Source organism: Pelobates fuscus, chromosome 6, assembly GCF_036172605.1.
Source record: "Pelobates fuscus isolate aPelFus1 chromosome 6, aPelFus1.pri, whole genome shotgun sequence".
NCBI lineage: Eukaryota > Metazoa > Chordata > Amphibia > Anura > Pelobatidae > Pelobates > Pelobates fuscus.
In genome coordinates, this window is record NC_086322.1 from 83,492,282 (window position 1) to 83,517,879 (window position 25,598).

Here is a 25,598-nt window from a genome sequence, read left to right on the forward strand (position 1 = left end):
TGAAGGGGGCTTGCATTGTGTGCCTACTCCCAGGGGAAGGAGAGAACTGCTTCTGTACTGGGGACAATGGGAAGCAGTGAGTGGCAGGGAGCTGCTCTCATTAGCTGCCTTGTGACCCTGGGGGCTGGGAGTGACAGCCTTGGGGGGCTCCAGCAGGCTTCCAGACATGGACAGAGGGAGACCACCAGAAGTTGTCTACACATGACAGAAAGCAGCAGCAGCAGCAGCCCACTAGCTCAGCTCCTGATACAGATAAACCCAGGACTGCAACAGGAGGCAATTACAGCTGTAGCCTGGAGCAAGCCCTGACTGGCACATCACCCTGGGATATGGGCATCCCAAACAGCAAGTGGCACCTTCTGCCAGCCTGATTCATGGACACACTCATTATTTCTGCCTGGACCTAATTTCTGTCATTGTTATGTGGATCTTAAAACAGGATTATTAAAAACTGGATGTTCTTATTCCACAGAGGGCTGCAGTGCCCCGGACCAGTCCAGTGCCCTCTAGGCAGCCCTACTGATTTCAATTTTGCCATGGGCAGGGGAGACCCAATCGTTAATGGGTGAATTATATTCTGGGGATTTGTGAGGACACCGGAGAAGGAGAGCAGCCGTTGGATGCCAAGGAGTGACTCAGACACCATCTCCTGGCCAGGCTGCAGACCTGGCACTCAGTATGGGCACCATGTGGGCTAGCTGCCTGGTGCTGGCTTTCTTCACCTGGGGCACGGCCAGGGCGCAGGGCGAGTACTGCCACGGCTGGCTGGACGCTGCGGGCAACTACCAGGCGGGATTCCAGTGCCCAGAGGATTTTGATACATTAGACGCAACTATCTGCTGCGGCTCCTGCGCTCTGCGCTACTGCTGCGCCGCCTCGGACGCACGGCTGGAGCAAGGCAGCTGCACCAATGACCGGGAGCTGCGGGACCCGGGAGTCACAGCGCGTGAGTTAGTGGGGCGGCCGGCAGGGGGCAGTGTAATACAGCCAGGCCGGGCTGAGAGCGGGGGCAGGGGGCTCCAGGGGTCAGGCTCTTGGCAGAGATCTGTGCTGTGTGACTGGGCAGGCTGCAATGTGGAGGCACTCAGGGGTACAGAGGGTCATTCATCCCATTGTACAGCGCTACGGAGTCTGATGGCGCTATATAACTAATAAAATAATAATAATGCAGGGACTGGAAGACATAGGGTTAATTTAGGGCCAGGGTCTATATTGAGGATTTTCCCAACACTTTGTGTTAGAAAACATACATTTTAGTGTTACATATAGGGTTAGTGTTATAATGGGAGTTACACTAAATATTAACCCTCACTTTAACCCTTAGTTTTCCAACTCTCTGTGCTGGAGTGCACCTCTAACCTTAAACTTCTATCTAACCCTGATTGTATGGGTGTAGAAAGTGGGTAATAGGGGGACACATCCCCTCCCCCAAAAAATATAGTGAATGGGGTGGGAAACAAATAAATATAAATTTGAAAGTATTTATTAGATACCATATCTATATTATATATTTAAATATATAACTAAAATGTGCGGTCAGGTAGCTCAATAATTCTCTGTTCCATTTCCAGTATCATATTTAGTGATAAGGTATCAATGTTAACTATACAAATCTACTTGGTTTAACACATGCTCCCTAAGGGGCACATTGTTGTTATGAAAGGCTGCCCTCCCCATTTACACATATATCTGACTGTACTCACCTTGCAGGACCTGTCTGTCAATTTAAGTGTAATATTCAATAAATCCTCAAACAAGCAATCTCTGTAGGGAACCACATAGTAAGCACTTATGAATAATATGGGTTTTTTACAAGCATTGGTGTGTAGTGAATGAGCACTTTTGGGAGTATAGAGTGAATATTGGGGCACTGAAGGAACACTGGGTGTAATTAGGCGGTATTGAGTGAGTGTTGAGGTTTTTTTTTTTTTTAATAGACACTGAGTTTGCAAGTAAACAATTTATGAAACAGTAAATGTGCCCATGGGGTACTGTGTAAACTGGGGGCGTTGGGATATATGGGAGATTATTATGGCCTGTACAGCTGCCACACCAGCTAGTTATCTTCCCATTCTAGTTACTAAGTTTAACTTATTTAACTGTGATAGATAATGAAGGAAGATAATAATGAACAGAACAAATAGTGGATACCTAGGTAGCCTGGGGGTAGAATTGAATGCAAGTACTGTTAAGGAATTCAAGCATTATTTCTATGGAAATAAGACAGTACTGAATAACAAGCTATACACAGTCCATTATTGTATTGATGGCAAGATAGCTGGTCCAATTAGATTGATTTTATAGTTACAGCTGACAGGAGTGGTAGTATGGGCTAGCCGCTAGACAGTTGCTCAACAAACTCAACAGATAAGGCTATGATCTATAATCATTTAATGTTTTTTGTTTTGTTTTGTTTTTTACAATTTTCATCTTTATAGGGTAATTCTTAGTTGTTAGGAATTTTAAATGAATTTCAACTTTTTTATCCAGAACACACAAACTGAAGAAAACGTTTTTGTTTGACTATTTTAATCTAAAAATGAAATTAATATTGAACTAATGACAATTTCCATTTCAATGAATAATTTTGTAAATATTCGTAATTGAAAGGAATGGGATGCATTACACATCCAATAATATAACGGTATATTGTATCCGGCCTAGTCTATACATAGCTATATAAAAGTGACAGAACTGGACCAGTTTTTAATTTCATCATTTATTAGGGATGTGCCTGGGTAAAAAAATGACTTCGGTTTCATTTAGAATGTTTTGAATTTTTGTTTGTCCACAATTCGAAAATGATCAATTCAGGCAAACTTTCCAAAATTAGAGAGCCCGTTATTTCCTGTGGCTAATGAATGAAGGTGGCAGCCACAAAGTTACAAAGTACCAATTTAGGGAGTTATCTGCTAAACTGCCAAAAGATAATAATGAAGAAAAGCCCATTTCTTAATTTTGATATTTCAGCTGTGTAGTAAATAACTCTCTAATTTGCTATCATTTCTTGGGATTGCCATAAAGATACCAACTACTATATGAGGGATCTAGCTGCTAAACAGCACATTCATTTGTTATTCTTAAATATGGCAATCCCATATAAGGATACCAATTTAGGAAGTTCTCTTTTAAATAGATGGAAAAGCAACGTTAAGAAAAGCCCTTTTCTTCATTTTGATCCTTAAGAAATTTAATAGATAGCGCCCTAATTTTGTATGAAACATGACAATCCCAGGATAGCAAATTGGGGAGTTATCTAATACAATGTTAATACAACAATTAAAGAGCCTTTTTAACCCCTTAAGGACCAAACTTCTGGAATAAAAGGGAATCATGACATGTCACACATGTCATGTGTCCTTAAGGGGTTAAACATTATTTTTTAATGATCCTTTAACTGTTTACTAGATAACTCACTAATTTGCTGTCCTTATGTGGGATTGCCATATTTGAGGATACCAAATTAAGGAGCTATATATTAACAGCTGAATAATTAACTTTAGGTAAAATCCCTTTTTTTTAACTTTCAGTTGTTTAGTATGTATTATTAACTCCCTAATATGCTATCCTTATCAAAATGAATGGATCCAAAATGATTTCTTTTGATTAGTTTCGAATCCGTTCATTATTGTTTTGATTCACATTAATCTAGAAATTTGGACATCTCCAGCTTGCACAATTTGGATGATACGATTATACACGTCTGTTATTGATTATTTGGTGTTTTAGAAATGCTTGTTTTAGTTAATTACTTACATTCCTGCAGCAGTTTAATCCAATTAACTGAAGTCTAACATGACAGTAAATGTCTCCTACGATGCATGAGTGACGCAGGGTGATTGCAGGATATGCATTATGTAAAGCCTTTCTGGTGGAAAAAATACAAAATTGGGAGTAGACGAGGAATTGCACATTTTACTACAAAATATTTTTGTTGGAAAAAAAATTCATTTTATTTCTGTTTTTCTGTTTCAGCAATTGTGGCTTAAAACTTTAAATCCCCTTGTCAATTCCTCACAATTTCTGGTTTATTAAAAACATTTTTAAAAAATAAATAAAAACTTTTTTTTAAAGTGCACGCATTAGGGCTCAGTTTCCCTATATCCCAGTATTGAGATAAATCAGTAAAAAGTTTTTTCTTTTTGTAAATATATACGTACATTTTGCATTACATATGCCCCAGAAACGCTTGCAGAGGAACGCACAATATAATACATGGCCTGATATATTAGTGTAAGTATCACATGTCTGTCATTACCATTCTCAGATATACTGCATATACTGAGATATGAGACTCAAATAAGTCAAAAATGATTTCTCTAAAAAAATTAACTGGGGATGCACCAGAAACTCCCAAAATGTTCATAATGTATTTCTATATCAAGGATCAAGATGTGGTTAATTGAAAAATGAGTTGCAAATATACACTAAGATGCCTGCTTTATCCTACTTCTTCCGAGTCAGTTTAGTAAATAGACCTCTTGGTTTTCTCTCTGCCATGTATAATGAAGCATCATAACTCCATAAAAATGAGTGTTCACGTTGCCATGGTAATTCAGATATTTTGACAGGTGTAACTGAGTAACTTATATAATGGCACATAGCAATGGTTGCCACATTGGCCACCTGAGGCCCTATAGGATAAATGTTCAACTAAAATTGCTACTTTAAGAATATATACTCTGTTTTAATAAATATACATACTTATTTATAGTTATTTACAGGTAAAAAAATCAATTAAGTACAAGTCCTTTTCTGAATTTAGATTTTTCAGTTGTTTAGTAGGTATTATTAACTATTTAACTTGCTATCCTTATCAAAACAAATTGAACCAAAATAAATTCTTTTGATTAGTTTAGGATCTGTTCCAGAAATTCGGACGCCTCCAAATATTTTTTATTATATTTTAACCTACATTGTCTACATTTTGTTGTTTTGTGTGTGTTGCGCATGCATCCACACTTAGCATGACGGTTTAATCGGCACCATTAATATTTAAATAACAACAGCAAGTATTACCTTATTATTTACAGCACAGGGCAACTGTGTGCTTACCCCCAGTCAATTTTAAATCTGCCCACTTTTTTTAGACCTGATCTTTGTTGGAAGGGCATGCAGTCTAAAATATTCCCAATATTGCATAAACTCTTTCCCTTTTTTATCACAGGTTTATATGCTGTTTTGTAGTGAGAGAAATTACCGTAGACAAATGTACGGACATATCCAAGTCATATCACTAGTGCCTGAATTAAATAAAAACAAAACAAACAAACAAAACAAATAAACAAACCAACGTTGACTGTTTCTCAATGGACATGTAGAGAAAATATATTTGGCATACATACAGTAGCTGGTAAGGTGGGTCAGTTGTAAATCAAAATTGACATCATTAAAGATGGTTAAATCCTTTTTGCTGTTACCTGCAAACATCTAGACACGCACAAATGCTCTAATTTCAAGTGTCATATAATAGGCATTCTGTATTTATCAAATATAGCCCTATTAATACCAAGTGCTTTGCAGAACAAAAGGACCGTCAGATTCCAGTGTTTTTTTTATCTGGATATAAATGTGCAAATGTTTATTCATGTCACACATCGACATCACACATTTAAATGAATAAAAAAAAATATTTTTGTTGTATTGATTGTTAATGGACAAGAATAATCTTAAACATCAACTCCAGCATAGTGATCACAAAGTATTTTTATTATGTAACTTTTCATTGCATTCTTAATATACGTTACAGATCTGGTCTCATATTTCCTCACCATAATCTTCTTTCATATACTATTAAACCCTAACAACTATACAGCAAAGTAGGGCCAACACATAATCCGTATCACCACCACAGCCCGTATATTGCCACCTTATTGCACTGTGCCCCCATTAATTCCCCACACATTTCCCACTGTGCTAACAGGTGTCCGGGTGTACAAAACTAATTCAGTTTGCAATAACGAAATGTCACATACAAGTGTGACACTTGTGTATACACAAACTACCACAACAAGAGGACATCGTCTTACAAAGTTTAGGCATCTGCTTACGACCCCCTTAATCTATGGGGTCTCTATACTAGTGTGATAAAGGTTTAAAAATAATATCAGGAAGTATTACTTTACTGAGAGGGTAGTGGATGCATGGAATAGCCTTCCAGCTGAAGTGGTAGAGGTTAACACAGTAAAGGAGTTTAAGCATGCGTGGGATAGGCATATAAGGCTATCCTAACTATAAGATAAGGCCAGGGACTAATGAAAGTATTTAGAAAATTGGGCAGACTAGATGGGCCGAGTGCCATGATATACAAACAAGATAGTTCATAAGTAGTGCATCTTTTTTAGTATAAAAAATAGAGACATGGCATGTAAATAGGCAGACCTCACAAAGAACAGGACATAAATCAACAATATAATAAGAAATTGTGTCCAACCCCCTCCGCCCCCCCCCCAAAAAAAGTCAAAAAATATTAAAAGTCTGTGCCTGCTGGAAGGGGGGAGTTGAAAAGGCAGGTTAAATACCTAAGAGAGCTCTGTACTCGTTTCAAGTCGACCCTGACCATTGGTGGTGTTTTTTGTTGTTGTTGTTTTTTGGTTTGGACACTTTTTCTTATTATTTTGTTATTTTAAGCCCTGTTGTTTATGCCGGCTATTTACATGACATGTCACAATTTGTTATACTAATAAAGATTCACTACTCGTGAACTATCTCGTTTTTATATAATGGATGGCAGTGAAGTGGGGAAAAAAGACCTAAAACCAACCAAAAAAATAAAATAAAACAACAAGACAACCAAGTATATATATATATATATATATATATATATATAAAAAATGTTGCATGAGCATACATGAAGTGTCAGTGGTGATTTTGTTTAATAAATAATATTGCAAACACCATAGACAATGTTCCATGCCATAGAGCAGTTTAAAACAGATTATAATAATAATAATAATGGTTATTGCTACTTTATGTATATCATCAGTGGAAGAAATCCTCAATAAATCATACTTTTAGCTCTTTTACTTAGGTGCAGCTGCTGCATACTTCCCTATTAAAGTGCTAGAAATATTTGGCACATATTCAGGTACAGATTGTGTTGTAGTAATGTTACAGGTCTATTAGCCAAGTTAAAGAAACTCTCTAATATATAATTTCCAAATAGTTATTTATTTTTGGTCCAGTTTTTAGTTCACTGCAGCTGGTTAAACCCCATTAAGACTTTGAGAGCCATGAAAATGTCTAGTAACTAAGAGAAAACTAGTTTGCAATGGAAGCAAAACATGTACGGGGCTTGATTCTGCTGTCAAATACAAATCCCACCGCAGGAATCCCTGGGTGTTTGTATCCCTAGTAGGTAGGTATACACGTAAACGTCATTCTAATTACCATAACAACATTTCATCGTTGCAAAGTTGATGGTGCAGAGACACCACATACACAAGTAGGACTGAGTTCTGTTGTTACACTGGTGAAAGCCAATGATAGCAGTGAAAGCATTATTTATCTCTGTCACGTTCACATTAAATGATGTGGAACACAACTGCAGATTTCTTAGGACTTTGATCTTTTATTAAGACACTTAGATGGAACTGAGACTTCAGTTCCAGAATTACAGGTACTGTTTCTTTAAATAATAAACGGTTTGTTTCATTCAGCAATGACAAGGTTCAGAATTCATTAGAGTCCGTTATTCTTGTTAACAGTTCAAATTATAAGAGATTGTATACATTGGAATTATCAGTAGCAAGACTGGTGCAGCAAAACTTAAATTGTACTTGTTTTGAGGGATGCTGTAGCAGGCTTGCTGGACAACTTTATAGCAGACTTTAGTATGAAGAAATAAGACTATCTGTAGCAAGACAGGTACAGCTGAACTTGAATAATACTTGATTTGAGGAAAGCTGTAGCAGGCTTGCTGGACAACTTGATAGCAGACTTTAGTATAAAGAAATAAGACTATCTGTAGCAAGACAGGTACAGCTGAACTTGAATAATACTTGATTTGAGGAAAGCTGTAACAGGCTTGTTGGAAAACTTGATAGCAGACTTTAGTAAGTTGAAATAAAGCTTTAGCATTGTTAGCTCTTAACTCAGAGACTGTAAGTTACTTAACTTCCAGAAGTAGAGGGATTGTGTCCCCAGCTCTCCTCTGAGGCGGTTGCTTCAGTGAATGGTTGCAGAGAGTGCTGGCACCTGTCGGTGATGAGGAGAGATGTTGGGGACTTGAATATTCCTCCAGTCCGGTCCAGTAGCGAGTGGTCGTCTCAGCGAGGTATGTGAGCCGGTGAGTTTGGCGCGGTACGCGTTTCAATAATCCAGCCTCTATCAGCTGGTGCGGTCGCATTAAATAGCAGACCGCGTCAATGGGGGTGTGGCTAAGCTCCGTCAAACCCGGAAGCATGAGGAGACATCGGGAGGCTTAAGGCCTGACAATCTCATACTTCTCTAGAATGAGTGGGTAGGCCTGCAGGGGGTGTCATCAGTGACATAACTTGTGTCACTGGTGACACCCATAATGAGAGAACCTGCCTGGGAAGTGGGCTTATCCACCCAATAAAGGGGCATGTCAGCCCAGCCGGACCTCAACATACAGAACCATGCAGAGAGTGCTGCTAAAGTGCTCTCTGCATGGTCTTAGAGTCCACTGCACAGTGCAAATGTGTCAGCTCCCTGGTGTTCACAGATGTGGGACATCAGGGATCTATATTGGGACGGCTGGACAGGAACCCAAAATAGGGTCTACTCATGCTGCAAAAGGCAGGCCTAAGGGGGTGTGAGTTGTGCGGCCACAAAGGTGCCATGGCGGCCGACATAGCTCCCACACGTGAGGGCAATGCAGTGGCAGAATTGCAAAAGCTGGCCACAAGTAAGGGGGCCATGGGTGGAGGCAGAGCTAAACAGATGGTGGTGGCGGAGCAAAACACGCAATGGGGCAGAGCTAAATGGGCAGCGAGGGCAGAGCTAAATATGGCCTGCACCCTCTGCCCAGTTACTGCTGCCCGGTTACTGCTGCATACGTAGTGGGAAGCAGGAAGGAGTCCCTGCTTCCGCAACAACTAGATACCAAGGACTGCAGTGCCTCCACTCCTCTCCACTCCATGATGTTCCAGATGCAATATATGGGTTACATAGGTGGACATTGCAGCAACCTTCAAATGTTTGACTTGCACAGCTTAAGAGGGCATTTCAGTCATGCTCTGAGTGCCAACATAATTTAAGTGCATTTCATTAGTTTTGAAAGTTAAAACATTTCAGCTTTCTGCATTGTGCTCTGCCTACTTAGCCACGCCTCCTCATAATGCAAATTCCTTAACACTTTTTGAGTAAATGCTCAGCTCAGCCAATGAAAGATCAGTGTTAGCTGGGATAGTGACATCACTCCACGCCAGGGGCGTACCTAGAGCATTTGGCACCCGGGGCGGACCCTGAGTGTGGCACCCCCCCCCCCCCCCCCCCCCCCCATAATAAAAATGTAAGAAAACACCCACATATTTTTTCAATATTTTCAATACCAGTGCTTTTGTAGAAAAGGGCTGGTGAGAACCTTCTAGAAAACTCCTGCCCTGCCCCTTTCTACAAAGCCCCTGGTCTCGCCCTTCATATAAAAACCCTGCACCCCGATCACATAAATTTCATTCACTCCCTACACATAAAAATCCTGCACACCCCCTTAATAAAAAACCCTGCACACCCCCTTAATAAAAAACAAAAACGTGCACAACCCCTCTTAATAACAAACCCTGCACACCCCCTTAACAAAAAAACAAAAATCTGCAGTGCACATCCTCCCTTAATAAATAGAATACTGCAACCCCCTTAATCAAAAAAACCCTGCACCCCCATTATTTAAACCTCCCCCTTTAATTCTTTAATCCACAGCCCCCTTTAATTAATCCACACCCCCCTTAATTAATACACCCCCTTAATAAATCCTCACCCCCCCTTAATTAATACACCCCCTTAATTAATCCTCACTCCCCCTTAATTAATACACCCCCTTAATTAATCAACACACCCCTTAATTAATACACCCCCCTTAATTAATCCACACACCCCTTAATTAATACACCCCTTTAATTAATTCTCACTCCCCCTTAATACACCCCACTTAATTACTCCACCCCCCTTAATTAATCCACACCCCCTTAATTAATACACCCCCCTTAATTAATCCACACACCCCTTAATTATTACACCCCCTTAATTAATCCACTCACCCCTTAATTAATTCACTCACCCCTTAATTAATCCTCACTCCCCCTTAATACACCACCCTTAATTAATACTCACTCTCCCCTTAATTAATAAACCCCCCTTAATTAATCCACTCACCCCTTAATTAATCCTCACTCCCCCTTAATACACCACCCTTAATTAATACTCACTCTCCCCTTAATTAATAAACCCTCCTTAATTAATCCACACCCCCCTTCATTAATACACCCCCCTTAATTAACCCACACCCCCTTAATACACCCCCTTAATCCACACCCCCCTTAATTAATACTCACTCCCCCCTTAATTAATACTCCCCCCTTAATTAATCAATACACCCCCTTAATTAATACACCCCCCTTAATTAATCAATACACCCCCCTTAATTAATACACCCCCTTAATTAATACACCCCCCTTAATTAATCCTCACTCCCCCTTAATTAATACACCCCCTTAATTAATCAACACACCCCTTAATTAATACACCCCCCTTAATTAATCCACACACCCCTTAATTATTACACCCCCTTAATTAATCCACTCACCCCTTAATTAATCAAATCACCCCTTAATTAATCCTCACTCCCCCTTAATACACCACCCTTAATTAATACTCACTCTCCCCTTAATTAATCCACACCCCCTTAATTAATCCACACCCCCTTAATTAATACACCCCCTTAATTAACCCACACCCCCTTAGTACACCCCCTTAATTAATACTCACTCCCCCCCTTAATTAATACTCCCCCTTAATTAATCAATACACCCCCCTTAATTAATACACCCCCTTAATTAATACACCCCCCTTAATACTCACTCCCCCCTTAATTAATACACCCCCCTTAATTAATACACCCCCTTAATTAATACTCACTCAAACCTTAATTAATACTCCCCCTTAATTAATCAATACCCCCCCTTAATTAATACACCCCCCTTAATTAATACACCCCCTTAATTAATACTCACTCAAACCTTAATTAATACACCCCCCTTAATTAATACACCCCCCTTAATTAATACTCACTGAAACCTTAATACACCCCCCTTAATTAATACACCCCCTTAATTAATATACCCCCTTAATTAATACTCACTCCCCCTTAATTAATACAGCCCCCTTAATTAATACAGCCCCCTTAATTAATACACCCCCCTTAATTAATACACCCCCCCTTAATTAAACCTCCCTCCCCTTTAATTCTTTAATCCATTATCCACCCCCCCCCCCCTTTAATTAATTTAGCCCCATCACATAAAATTACTACTTACATTTTATTGATGCCTTGACGACTGGGTGCCTCACCGCCCGGATCCTTCCGCTGAAGATCCGTGAAGGCGGGCTGACGGCGCTGCGCACGACGTCATCCCGTTGCGCGACGCCGCGGCCCGCAACACTCCTCCCCTTCTCATCCTTGTAGTAAGTCCTGCCGGGCCGCAAAGGTGCTGCGGCTGTGCGCAGCGTAATGATGGGGGCCGGGGGGTGACACATGACACCGGACGTCATGGCACCCCCCTAGTCAGTGGCACCCGGGGCGGGCCGCCCCCCCCGCCCCCCCCTTAGTACGCCACTGCTCCACGCCATAACCAATCACTGCCTTCTTATTATTTATCCTATTAACTCTTAGCATGGCTTTGAAATTCTATACAGATATTAAAGGTACATTAACTTTGGAGGTGGAGTCACAATGATTTTGCATTGGCAAAGGAACACTGTTTACCTTCCAATCAGGAAGACGTTTTGTGAAAATAGACCGTGTGGCAAACAGCTGCAAAATATATATGTATTTTAATTATTATTTTTAAGCAAAACTAAAGAGATTTGTACGTGGAGAAAAACACAGCTCGCATAAGAGGCCATCAGATACACTGAAGTCATATTGGTGCCTATTGGTGTTCCTTTCAGAGAACATTCACAGATATCTGTACATGGCTTAGATATTTCCTCTGATGACAGCCTGTCAGGGTGATCAGTGCTTTAGTCACCTTATAGCAATTTGTGAACACTTGTATACCATGCATACTCATCGTAGTCTTGCAACTTGTTCAGCCGCAGGTTATGCAGTCTCCCAGGAAATATCCCGTTGGGACAGTCTAAACATTTTGAGCATTGAGATTATGGGCCACAAGCCACTCCATGGTATGCTAGCAAAGGCCACGCACAAATCCTGCCTGCTAAAAGTGTGTTATGCTGCAGCCCACAACCCACTGTAGGCTAGTGGCTTAGGGGGCTTTTGCCTCCTGACACCTTTGATAACCCTCCCATGATTGATATGTCAGGAAGATGCTATGCTTACCGCTTACCAACCGCTGATTGATCACCTCCAGTGTGCTTCCTCCTCCAGCTCCCTCGGAGACTGACCTGGAAGTGATCACTGAACCATAAGTTAGGACCATTGCGCCACGGTCGCATTACATGGCGTCATCTCGGTTTGGGTCCATTTCCTTGACTTATTGATTTGCATGATCGTTCGCATGTTTTTGGCTTATTTCAGGCTAATATTAAGGGGCTTTCGGTTCCTTTTACCCGCGCGAACAGTTCCCTCATTCGGCCCTTTGTTCGCATACAGTAACATACGCTTTCTTATTCATGCGAACGTATTTCTATTCTTTCGGTTCTATGGATCACACGAACACCCGGTTGCTTAGTGTGTTTGTGCAAATTCTCCTGATTACTTAATAGTTCACATAGGTATATGAATGACACTTAGCTATGCGAATGAGTATTTGGTCGCATGTAATTTCTAATCTACTAATTAGAATCTAATTTGTGGACCCAGGACATACTTGAAAATGAGAGAAATCTCAATGTATCTTTCCTGGTAAAATATTTTATAAATAAATAAATAAATAAATCTACATATACTTTTCTTATCTTTTGGCGGCTCATCAAAGTTGTCATTTCTAGGTTGGCCACTATTCAGTTAATAATTATCCCATAATCTTACACCCTCCTCTATTGTTCATGCTCATGTTTTTCTTATTTAGGTGTCACACTCTGTCCAACCTTTTTCCTGTCACAAGGTGCTCATCATTCCTGGCAAAAATTGCAATTTTCCTGGTATCTAGCAGTGGGGTAGGTTACCTTACATTATTTGGGTCCACAATCTGGCCCACATGGATTCCTACATTCTCAGATACTATCCTACGTCTTCCTCATTTTTAGGTTGCTGTTCCTTACTACTTTCCTTACTCTATTCCTACTATCGAACATACAGGTACGAAAAATTACTTATCATTCTATGTAGTGGTTCCCTATTAGTAAATGTTACTGGCTGTTAGGGATTTGGGTGTCCAATAGTGTAAGTGTTTGCGGCCTCTTTGCCATAGGCTAGTGGTCCCGCGAGGCCGACACTCATACTCGGAGGTATACGCCCATCGGTCCAACGCATAGTTATTCGACTGGCATGGTTGCATAGAGAGGGCCTCACCTATCACTCCCATACTATATTCTCCTTTAATTATCGAGAGGCCGACACCCCACCACAACGTTCAGTGGCTTAAAAATTCCCTTGTGCTAACACATAGGTAGAGTCTCTCAAGCTGCTTGGCAACTAGCAAGGCCTCACCTGTCACCTTTTAGTGTAATTGTTTGGCCGCTTGGCAATAGCTAGCCTGCCAGTACCAATTGGGTGCACACTAAAGGATACTTTTATATTTCAGTATGTCACAGGCCCCAGAAGCACCCCTGCTAGGTCTGGTACTCCTTCCCGTGGGGCATACGCAGCTAGTCCATCATCACTCAGATCATGGACTATCCTGTGTATTACCGCTGAACTCTGCAGAAGGAATATCCCAATCCCGGCTACTGCCAGGAAAGTAGAGTTGTTCAGGCTACTGAATGTCAATACCGACAATTCTGATGCTGGGGAAGGGCCTAGTGGATCCCAGCCGCCTGATGTCCAAGCCATAATGACCTCAGTGTTATCATCTATTGGACTAATTAATCATAGGTTGGAGCAGTTGGAGTCAGCCAGCACCATTAACTTACTTGATAGATCCACAGATGCTAACCCAGCTGCATCATCAATGACAACCCCGGGTGATTCTCTAGTTCCACTGAAAGTCCCTGAGGTCATTAACCCATTGCATATGGTTCCAGCTCATCTTAAAAAGGACATCCTGGAGGGCAAGGATGTTAACCTTGTCTTGCTGCTTATTGCCTCCCAGGATGTCATTGAGAATAGGACATATGCACATGGGGATATTTCAGTGGTGTTTAAAGTGAGAGACCCGAGGTTGATCAAGAAATTATCTTTATGTAAATTTGTACTGGCTTTTGGGATCTATAGGGAGCTGTATTGTTCCGTTTATCCTGAGAAAAGAGAGGAACTGGATGTGTATATGCATAAGCTGGTGGATCTGGGGTACAAGTACGGTGGGTACAGCCTTCTACGATTACCACCGTTCTTTTTCGTAAAAGGTGGCTGCAGCTCTGACTCAGTTCAACTTCAGTATGGATTGGAGTAGACTGGATAGTTAATCTGCAGACACTTTTGAAGGCCGTCACACTCCACAAACTTATGCCCTAATACGGCAGAAGTCTTGCAGGGCCAATTGGTTTCTTTCGCTCCCCGAAGTCTACTAAGATAATTAAGGATAAGCTAGGACATGACATTGTTAAACTTTGCCAAACTCTTGAGGAGCCACCCTTCACAACACTTGGTTAACTTTCTGATTGAGGGATTATCTGGGGGGATTTCACAAGGGTATCATTCACTTGCCATGTGGTACACTTGAATGTAATAATTTGCAGTCAGCTCTAGCAGATCCAGAATCAGTAGATAAATGGATAAAAACTGAGTTGGAACAGGGATTTGTTCTCGGCTCTTTTAGGTCCCCCCCTTTTACTTCATGGATGACAAATCCTATTGGGATAGTCACTGGTAAATCTTATATAAAAGCAGATTGATCATTGACCTATCAGCACCACATTCCTCCATGGCCCCTAGTCTTAGCTCCCTCATACCCTCAGAAGAGTTCTCCTTACAATACTCCATCATTGACAATGCCATCTGGGCCATTCTCTCAGCAGGGGCAGGGCATGGCTCAGTAAAACTGATATTGTCAATGCATTAAAATTACTTCCTATACACCCCTCACTTTGGCATTTAGTGGCAGGGTTTATATTATTTATTCTCAAGGCTCACGTTCTGTTCCAAGAGTAGTCCCAAGATATTTGATATTTTTGCAGAAACCCTATGCTGGTTGCTACTTAATGTGTAATCTGTAATCTGTATTACGCTATGTCAGCTTTTTGAATCTTTTATACAGATCATATCCACGGATACTTTACCTGATTTCAGGTTGTTTAATTTGTTTTACATATATTTTAAACGTATTCTGTGTGTTTTCCACTTTATGTTTGGTTGTATATCTTTTAAGTGTTTGTGAGGTACACCTGGGATCACTTCCAGTTAGACGTTTTTTACCCTATATATTTTTAGTGTGTATACTTTTCTCTGTTTGTACATCTACCTTACTTCTACCTTAAAAATTAAGTGCCCCTCTTGGTCTATTTGAAATTTTGGAAGGCATGAATGTAGTACAAGGTTTAAAAACATGATCTATAAGAAAATTATATCTAGTCACTTTTAGTTATAAAATTTAAACTTTATGTAATTTACCTCTCTGTAACTCACACGGTTAAACCACTTCAGTTAATGCCGCAATAGTAGTTGTTACAATGACCAAATAAATCCAGGGTAAGCCATGTAATAGTACACCCCAAACCTCCCGTACAATACTTCACATCAATGAAATCCCAGTGGAGAGGATTTTGTACTCTGCTTGAATTTTATTTGGATATTAACAGAGCAGAGGTCACATATCAGTTAATCTGGGGGGGGCTGCGTCTGTAACAGAATCGGCACTGTATTTGTCAAAATGAAAATAAGTGTGTTTATTCTTTGACATTTCGAGTTTTAATAAAGAAGTATATTGATTCCGTGCAAGGGCTTGGAACATTTAAAGGGAATTTAATATTTTTCATTAACCGTTGGTTTAATGTGGTGTTTTTTTATTATTCCAAGCAAATCCCACCGGGGCTAAGCCATTAAAATGTGTTTAGGCAACTGCAGAATGGATCTTGGCTACAACACACGCTTTCTGTCTTTTTATCAAGAGTTTAGCAAGTAATGGAGTATAGAAAAAATACACAAATAACTTGGGTTGTACCCACAAGAAATCAATACTTAATGTGTACAGCAGCTGACCTCCTTTAAAAAAGCTTCATCTTAAAGCGACCTTTCGGGCATAAAATGTGCACGAATGCACGTAATAGAACATCATGGAATAGCACAAAAACATCCAGCTTTTGTTCTCGCGAAATATTTCACAGATGTGGTTCATTCTAATGACTATTTTTGCATTATTATTATATTACCTTCAAGAATGTATGTACAATACTGTCACTTAGAGTTATAGCTTTGTGTTGATGCAACCCCCCCCTCTGCCTCCCAAAAACAAAACAAAAAACGAATGCAACCTACTTGTGTAAAAAAGTGGCAACTAGTGGGCAGCTGATCATAATTTTTATTTTGCAGAATAGGCTTCAAATGTGTAAATGTTCAAAAATCTTATTTTTTTTTTAAAATTGAGATTTCGGTAAAGAGTACAGAGATGTTAACAAGGTTAACAAAGTGATACCTCATGTTGTTGTTTTTGTACAATAACAAGATTTGCGTTCTATTAAACTAGGCAAATAGTGAGAGACCCACCAAGTAGATAGAATGCTGGGCTGTAGACCCACCAAGTAGATAGAATTCTGTGCTGTAGACCCAGCAAGTAGATAGAATTCTGTGCTGTAGACCAACCACGTAGATGCAATGCTGGGCTGTAGACCCACCACGTAGATGGAATGCTGGGCTGTAGACCCACCACGTAGATAGAATGCTGGGCTGTAGACCCACCATTAGATAGAATGCTGGGCTGTAGACCCACCAAGTAGATAGAATGCTGGGCTGTAGACCGACCACGTAGATAGAATGCTGGGCTGTAGACCCACCAAGTAGATAGAATACTGGGCTGTAGACCCACCACGAAGATAGAATGCTGGGCTGTAGACCCACCACGAAGATAGAATGCTGGGCTGTAGACCGACCACGTAGATAGAATGCTGGGCTGTAGACCCACCAAGTAGATAGAATGCTGGGCTGTAGACCCACCACGAAGATAGAATGCTGGGCTGTAGACCCACCAAGTAGATAGAATGCTGGGCTGTAGACCCACCACGAAGATAGAATGCTGGGCTGTAGACCCACCACGAAGATAGAATGCTGGGCTGTAGACCCACCACGAAGATAGAATGCTGGGCTGTAAATATATACCTTGGTTGGCCCATCAGCAAATAAACAAAGATGTAAGGGGTAGCAGTAAAGAAAAAAAAATACTGCTTAGTAGGATATATGATGCCCATTGGCAAAGAGCCATAGCCAGATAGGTAAATATGATATAGAACAGAGAATAATCCCCAACAAATGTGTGTCTATCCCAGTTGGAGAGATTGGCAGCAACTTCCTGCTAGAGAAAAAAGCAGGCCACAGATACTGAAGACCAGATTTCCACAGCTACAGTGTCACAAGATGAGCTTGAGCTTGCACCTCGGTTGCCCAATGAACAGCCGAGACTGGTATAGAGTAGTTTAAGTCAATATTCTGCATAAAATAGCACTTTAGAAGCTTATGTATTGAGATTGTCGAGGAGCACCCGCTTGCTGCAACTGTTTAGCATGGTGGACAAGCCGTGCCCCATATATATATATTTTTTTAATGTGTATAACTAATTGTTGCAAAAAATATGCAATTACTTGCAACAGCATGCTTTAGATAAAATGGCAGTAGGAAAGTGCATGAATGGAGCTAACGATGGAGAGTCCCATGGCTCTTCACAGGGAAGGTGAAACACCAGTATGGAATACAGTACTCAACACTTGCGATTGTCTCAGGCACTGTGTTTATTGTATATCTTGCTGTGTGACACCATTTTTAAACATTCCCAAACATTCCAGAAAGTTCCTTATAAATGTCCACGCCCAGGGCAATTTGAATATTTGTTATGTATTCATGCAGGTACACTTACGGTAAGATTCAAATTTGATATTTGTGCTTGATTGCAAATTATTCTGAACGGATCCAAAGCATTGCATTGCATTGAGGGAGCTGGTCCTGTGTGTTCTGATTGGTAATAAATATGAGAACAAACAGGACCTGCGTATCATACATAATGAGTTGTATTGCAGTAGAGCTCTGTGACACTCTCACAAACACTGCCTATGCTACTGTCACAGGTTGCGGTACGGAGAGTGCCTGATGATGATGATGGGAGTCTCAGTGTGGAAAGGACTATCAGAGCCTAGTGCAGGGTAACCACACGCCCCCTGGTGTTGAGCACTTGTGTTTGTGCGACCACATACCAGAGCCCTGATACAGCTTCTGCGGATCCAGGAGCAGATGAAAATATGCAGACCTCCCAGGATATGGATAAGGAGGCTGTGTATATGTATCCAGTACAGAAACAAGGCAAGACTAGAACATGCACCAAACAAGTTAACAAGACTAGACTAGAAGAACCCAGAACTGGAGCAGGACAGAAAACAGAACATGTACACAAGACATGAGGGAAACATGAACAGGGCAGGACAGGACTGTACATGAACTGGGAATACAAGACAAAATAAAACAAGACAAGAGATACAAGGCAAAACAAGGAGACATAACTAAGTACTATATATGTAAAACATTGGAGATTTATAAATGTTCAAGATGTATGCAGCCCACCACTGTGCCAAAGTACTCCGATTACGGTGGGTCCTAACTGCTGATATGCATGACTAAATAAACAAAAAAAACACAGTACTTACCTGCAAAGAAAGGAGCAGAGGTAATGAGACCACTGCTTGCAGGACCAGACTGAAACAAAAAGGATTAATGGCAAAGGAACGGGTGTGGCAACAAAAAAAAACAAACAAACATTTAAAGGAATCCAAGAGACTAGGAATTCCAGGAATGGAATAGAGGGATGAACCCAGAAAACCCAGCATAAAGAAAATCAGACATAGAATAGAAAACCAGAAAAACAAAGAAAAACTAAACAAGAATTGTAAAAAGATGACTGGATACCAGAAGCCAAGGCCAGACATCTCCACAGAACAGGATGTGACAGCTACTAGCCAGGCCTTAAAAGTTAATTTGTCACTACAAGCCTGGCGAGTCCATTGCACACTCACCAGCACTGAATTCCTACTCTCCAGGGCAAATAGACATTTTGAGCCCTGACTAATGTGTAGTATTTTAATAACATGTTTAATTGTCATAAGGCATAAGTGTCCCAATAAAGGTGCACTTTAAGCACCCTTAAGATAGGTGAAATGTAAGCCAAGTTACTTATTGATGATCTGAATGGATTTTATATTAATAGTCTTTATTTTTAAATATATATATCGTGATGGAGCTCTCAAACTCCAACTGAGTACCTCTGCCCAGTCTTCTTTCTAGCCGCTTCCAGGAACCCTGAAACACTTCAGTCCTAGTCGCCGAAGCGTGACTGGGGTCTCTCCGGAACTCTTCCAACCGTCCCGGCTGCAGCTCTCTCCTTCCAGGCAGGTATCCACACCCCTGCCTGCACTGTGACCAACTACTGCCTCTCTAAAGGCACTTGTGGCTCTCATGCCTAACTCTTTGACTTGTCCTGAAATCCAGGGACCAAGTAGCCAGCCAACAGGTCCGAAGAATGTTTCTGGGGTCCCCGAATAACGTACCAAAACACAGGGTTCCAAAAGGAACTAGCACACTATACTTTATTTTGAACAAGGACTAGCCTTTGCAGGCTATAAACAACATACACAATGAAAAGAACAAGCATCATAACAATGCCTCAAATATATAACATAATTACAACTTTCCAAACTATGGGAAAACAAAGATATATAGATGCAACTTGTCAGTTCTTACAATATCATAATTTGCATATTGTTATTATGCCAAAGCATTTTTCAGTTTTCACCCAAAAAAGGAAACTCCTATCGCCATAAGCACTGTAGTTGTAGTTGTTGAGGTGTTTGGAGTGTTCTTTGAAGAAGATTATTTGTAAATCAAACATTCTAGTGATATATCCAAAGGTTAGAAGTGATCAACCCCTTACTGAGCGTGGATGGGGGGTGGTGGGTGGTAGGTGGTTGCTACCTTAAAATCACATCTGCATGAATACTGAGGCACATATTTTGGGCTCTAACCCGTGTGAGTTTATACACAATATCATCCTGCGTTTGCCACTTTCCAATATGACCTGCACTATATATGTTTGTTTTTTGTTTTGCAAGTTATATAACACTGATGAGACTTCTACTTACCGTATTCACGCTCAGTTGGGGGTAAGACAACCCACTGTCTGTGATTTATCTATAGCACTCCATTATTGGTTTATAAATTGATCATTTATCAACACTTATTTTTGGTTATGCACCTATAGGTTTATTGAAGAAACGTATCACTTTACATCTGTTTTTTGAGCTGCTTGCTGATTTATAGATTTTTTAATTGCATTTTATTCCTTGTTAAAGTGCTTTATCACAACGTTCTATTGCATATATTCAGAGTTATTCATTAAATCATGAATTCTCGGGATTCAACCATTTTGGCCTAAAATGTCAATTTCCCTGCTCGATTTGTGACAATTCAAAGTCTATAAATCACCCTGTGTGCATTTTTATGGATATTTCTGGTTATTTATAAGAAACCTGTTACAATAAGGGACCACGATGACTTTGCTCTAATCACAAGGAAAAAAAAAAAGAACTGAATGTTTGGTTCTTTACCGGCTGGTGACTATTTTTTTTGTGGATTACCCATGTGTTTCCCCGGCTGCTTGCGGTATGTTATATTGACATTGGATGGTAGCAGTGCCTCATTATTTATTGTGTGAAAGCGTTCTCTTCCTGCTCATAGGCTCAGGTAGATTAGCAACTTGCACTGAGTGGACGGGACATGTGAGTCAAGCAGCTAAGTGTGTGCAGCCTTGTGTGCACATCTAATGAGTTGCAGAGCTCAGCAAATCAGGGTGAGGCATATGAATGTTAACTACTTGGGAAGCCAAGCTTTAGCTCTCCAGATGTTGTTTAAATTTAACTCCTTGTCCTCATCCAACTGATTAAACTCCAACTTTCTACGAGTCCAACACAATGGAAGCTGGTGGCAAAGTTGCACATGTTGCGAACTTCACACTGAAGCAAGGTGTATAAATATTTATTACATGTCTGGGTTTACAAATCAGCTATGACACGGTCAGCATACGGCGCATTTCATGATGCAAATAAAATCTCACCAAACGCACTCTCAAAAATACATTTAAAAAAATTGTACACAAACAAGTCATTGGCCAGAATGAGCAAATAACATTAGAGAAATGCTCTAAAATATCAAGTACGGCATATCCCATTTATGCATCAAATATCACACAAATGATGATAGGCTCCAGAGATTAAAGTAAATGAATACTTTATATATTTCAATTGGACTAAAATGCACTCAATTTATTGACTGCTGAATTGGATTAAATCCAAACAGAATCACACCGAACGTTCAGATTGGAACTTAATAGCTCTGGAATTAATTCCCAAATTTTCAAACTATTATATCAATATGCTCACTGTCTGCGCAAACTGTCAGCAGATACATTGCTAAAAATAGAAATATATAATTTAGGCTGGGGCCTCTAGGGCACTTTATATTAAAGGGACACACTTAATCCCTTGCAAATACTTTTCATTGAGCTTGGACAGCCAGGGGAAGACTGGGTGGAGTTATGGGAGGGCTTGCAAAGAGAAGACAAGAGAACTGAAGGTTTTGCAAGCTGTTTTGACATATACCCCCAATGAAAAAAAATGCATAATTAAATGCATTCATGTTTTCATTTAGGATATATCCACTAAACAGTGTTTTAAGTTTTATTCTATTTTTTGCCTTTGGGCAATGGAGTGTCCCTTTAACCAGTGGTGGTTATTTATCACTCACCGTGTTTCTTTCCTGACCACCATCACTACCACTTGTGTCTGTCTTCATCTCCTTGTATGTCAGCGAGAGACCTATATTTTTTTTCAAATAATTTTGATATTAAGAAAGCACTAATACACTATTGACAGAATTACCATTACACTGAGCTACAGTGGATATTCTCCTTATGGTTTCTCAGTAAGTTTGTGTGTTGAAATCAACAAAGAAATTATTTTGTTCTTAATACATGTTTGCCTTTAGCTACATAAATAGATGTTTAAAGGGACACTATAATCACTAGAACAACTACAGTTTAATGTAGTTGTTCTGGTTTTTATAGCCCGTCCCTGCAGGCTTTTTGCTATAAACACTTTAGAATAAAACGTGTTACACAAGCATAGTCTTAAACTAGAGAGCCAAAGGTTTAAAACTAATCCCGGGAAATATTACTTTACTCAGAGGGTAGTGGATGCATGGAATAGCCTTCCAGCTGAAGTGGTAGAGGTTAATACAGTGAGGGAGTTTAAGCATGCGTGGGATAGTCATAAGGGTATTCTAGATGTAAGATAAGGTCAGGGACTAATGAAAGTATTTAGAAAACTGGACAGACTAGATGGGCCGAATGGTTCTTATCTGCCTTCACATTCTATGTTTCTTTTCAGAGCTGTCTAGGGACACCTCCAGTAGCAGTCACTCAGACGGCCACTAGAGTTGTTTTCTCTGTCAGTGCTGACCTGCCTCCTTTGATTAGAAAATCAGAATTGACTATCTCAGGTAATCCATTGCTTTCCTGTGGAAAAGCATTGAATTGGCTGAGATCATATATTCTGATTATGTCAGCCAAGAAGGTGGGGCCAGTATAGGCAGTGTCACGTGGCGCTGGAATAAAGGGGAGTTTTAACATTATTAAAGAGGGGCAGGGACCTAAATAGTGTTTTACCACTATGCGGTCAGGAATGCATGTTTGTGTTCCTGACCCTATAGTGTTCCTTTAAAGAAATGGGTATATGCCCTAATGAAATATGCTGTGCAACAGTGTAGCCATACCTACCTTGCATTATTGTGATATGTGTGATTAAATTCAATGATTTAATGAACTATTTGTGTTTGAGGACTGCCTTAAATAATATATTATAAATGGAATGGACCTTTCAAAACATTAACAGCATCAGCTATGCTATCAGTACAGCAATAGGGCACCAAACGTACAGACATATTCTGTTACAATGTTTGTTATTTTATGCATGCTATTACATGCTATATAAAAATGTTTCCACTATTGCGATGAAAATCTGACAATTATTATTATTATTTATATAGCGCCATCAAATTCCGTAGTACAAATTCTTGTAACCAGACAACTGGACGTACAGGAAAAGAGAGGTGGAGGGCCCTGCTCCATGAGCTTACATTCTAGAGGGAGTGGGGTATAGTGACACAGATGGTAAAGTTGGGGTACGAAGTAAGTTGTTAGAAAAGTATTCATTGAGGGCTTAGTAGGTAATTATGATCTGGCATAGGCTAAAATTGCTGTTTTTCTTTTTGTTCTGCAGAGCCGGCATATGTCCCTTTCCTCATTGTTGGCTCCATATTCATTGCTTTTATCATCGTGGGATCGTTGGTGGCTGTCTACTGTTGCACATGCTTGAGACCCAAGCAGACATCCCAGCAGCCCATGAGGTTCACATTGCGCAGTTATCCACCAGAGACCCTTCCTATGATCCTCACCAGCACTAACCTGCGAACTCCTTCAAGGCAGTCCAGTACTGCAACCAGTTCCACATCAACTGGAGGTTCTATACGGAGATTATCCTCCTCCAGAACAGATCCAGTTTGTCTAGTGCCATCTCCACCGCCCCCTTATTCCTTGGCACATTCCAACCACCTCAACCCTTCCACATTCCTTGTCTCCACACAGTATTTCGCATACCCAATCCAACCAGAAGCAATCTCCAATAAAAGCTGTTCAGATTTCAGACAGACCTAACAGGACCTGTTCACTTAATCGGATAAAAGCAAAGCCAATAACTCCATCATCTGAAGTCTGGCTGCCATTTGAATGGTTTCACAAGAACACTTGATGTCCAAAAATCTGAAGAGCAGTTGTATGACTGATATATATAATATTCAGATGCATTGGCATACAACATGGAGTAACAACACCAGGGATATAAATATGGCATCATTCAACAATCTGTTAACTGAGCAGCCAACCTGGGAGCTGAGGCAATAACAATATGTTAAATATTAAGGAGAAACCAATTTCAGCACTACAGAATTACTAAGTTTGACCTATCTGAGGCCAGTAGATCCTTTGTCGTTGACCTGTTAATCAAACAGAGGGCCTACTATTTTGAAATCAAAGCCAGAGACAGACAACTTTTTAATTTTCCAAAATATTCTTCTGATATAGATGAGTGGAGAAAACAAAACACAAAAAAATATGTACCTGTTTGGAATATATTGATGTGCTATATCAGTGGTCCCTAACCTTTTTTCCAAAAGGGTGCAAGTCGTGCACAGGGAATTAGCATGGTGACCCATTCGTCAAGTCTGATATAATTAACATTTAAATACATTGGACCAAACATCCTAGACTCTTTTTAATATTGAACTCCATTACACTGGGAGAAAATTCATATTTACAGAAAAATAAACCTTACTGTGAGCAGTTGTCTATAGCATGATGAATAAGATGTGTTTTTTTTTGTTGTATTTTTTACCATAGGAATGCACCAAAATGTTGTGGGAACCCATTATTGGGTCTTGACCCAGAGTACGTAGAACCACTGCATTATATTAATTCAAATCATATTTAATGTGTAATTAAGAAATCTTTACAATATATTTTGCAAGGAAAACAAGGTTATTGGACACATCAAGGTAAATATATTAAAAGTTTAAAGACTAGATGGTGAGCTCTCTTATTCTATAAGATAATAACATTAGTGGAGTTATTCTGTAATGATTGTCGTACATTGTTTTATACATAGCATTCACCTCAAAGTAAATATATCCCAACTCTGTATAACTATTTAATAAATGGCACAACTTTCTTCTCTGAACAGCTGCATATAGTGAACTATATTTCCATCTCACAGTAATCATAATTGGTAATATCTGAGTGTTATGGAAAACTTGTAATGTACGGCTTCACCTTCTTTTTACAACACAAAACAGAAACAGCACAGAGAGAACACAATACAAATATAATGAACATAATTAGTATGTTGTCAAGCATGACATACAACACAAATAATTTGGCATGTTACTAATTTGTGTATATATATATATCAACTATCAATTCTTCATTGAAGAAAAAAAGTATAGAAAAGACATGCAGGATTTGGAAGTACAAAAAAATTAATAATGTTTATGCATTATCTCA

The 25,598-nt window shown here is 39.9% G+C and overlaps 1 protein-coding gene across 1 annotated transcript; it reads left to right on the forward strand.

The window, feature by feature from the left end:
- Positions 1 to 86: 86 nt before the first annotated feature.
- SHISA3 (shisa family member 3) lies at positions 87 to 24,550 on the forward strand. Its single transcript, XM_063457914.1, has 2 exons — positions 87 to 946; positions 23,764 to 24,550. The coding sequence occupies exons 1-2, from the start codon at positions 679 to 681 to the stop codon at positions 24,195 to 24,197; spliced, it is 702 nt and encodes a 233-aa protein (XP_063313984.1). The 5' UTR covers positions 87 to 678; the 3' UTR covers positions 24,198 to 24,550.
- Positions 24,551 to 25,598: the final 1,048 nt, after the last annotated feature.

What these genes read in the sequence shown, in the direction of transcription:
- SHISA3 (XM_063457914.1), top strand. Translation starts at nt 679, where the DNA reads ATGGGCACCATGTGGGCTAGCTGCCTGGTGCTGGCTTTCTTCACCTGG. An exon ending in GGACCCGGGAGTCACAGCGC is followed by an intron (nt 947 to 23,763) that starts GTGAGTTAGTGG and finishes TTTGTTCTGCAG; the next exon opens with AGCCGGCATATGTCCCTTTC.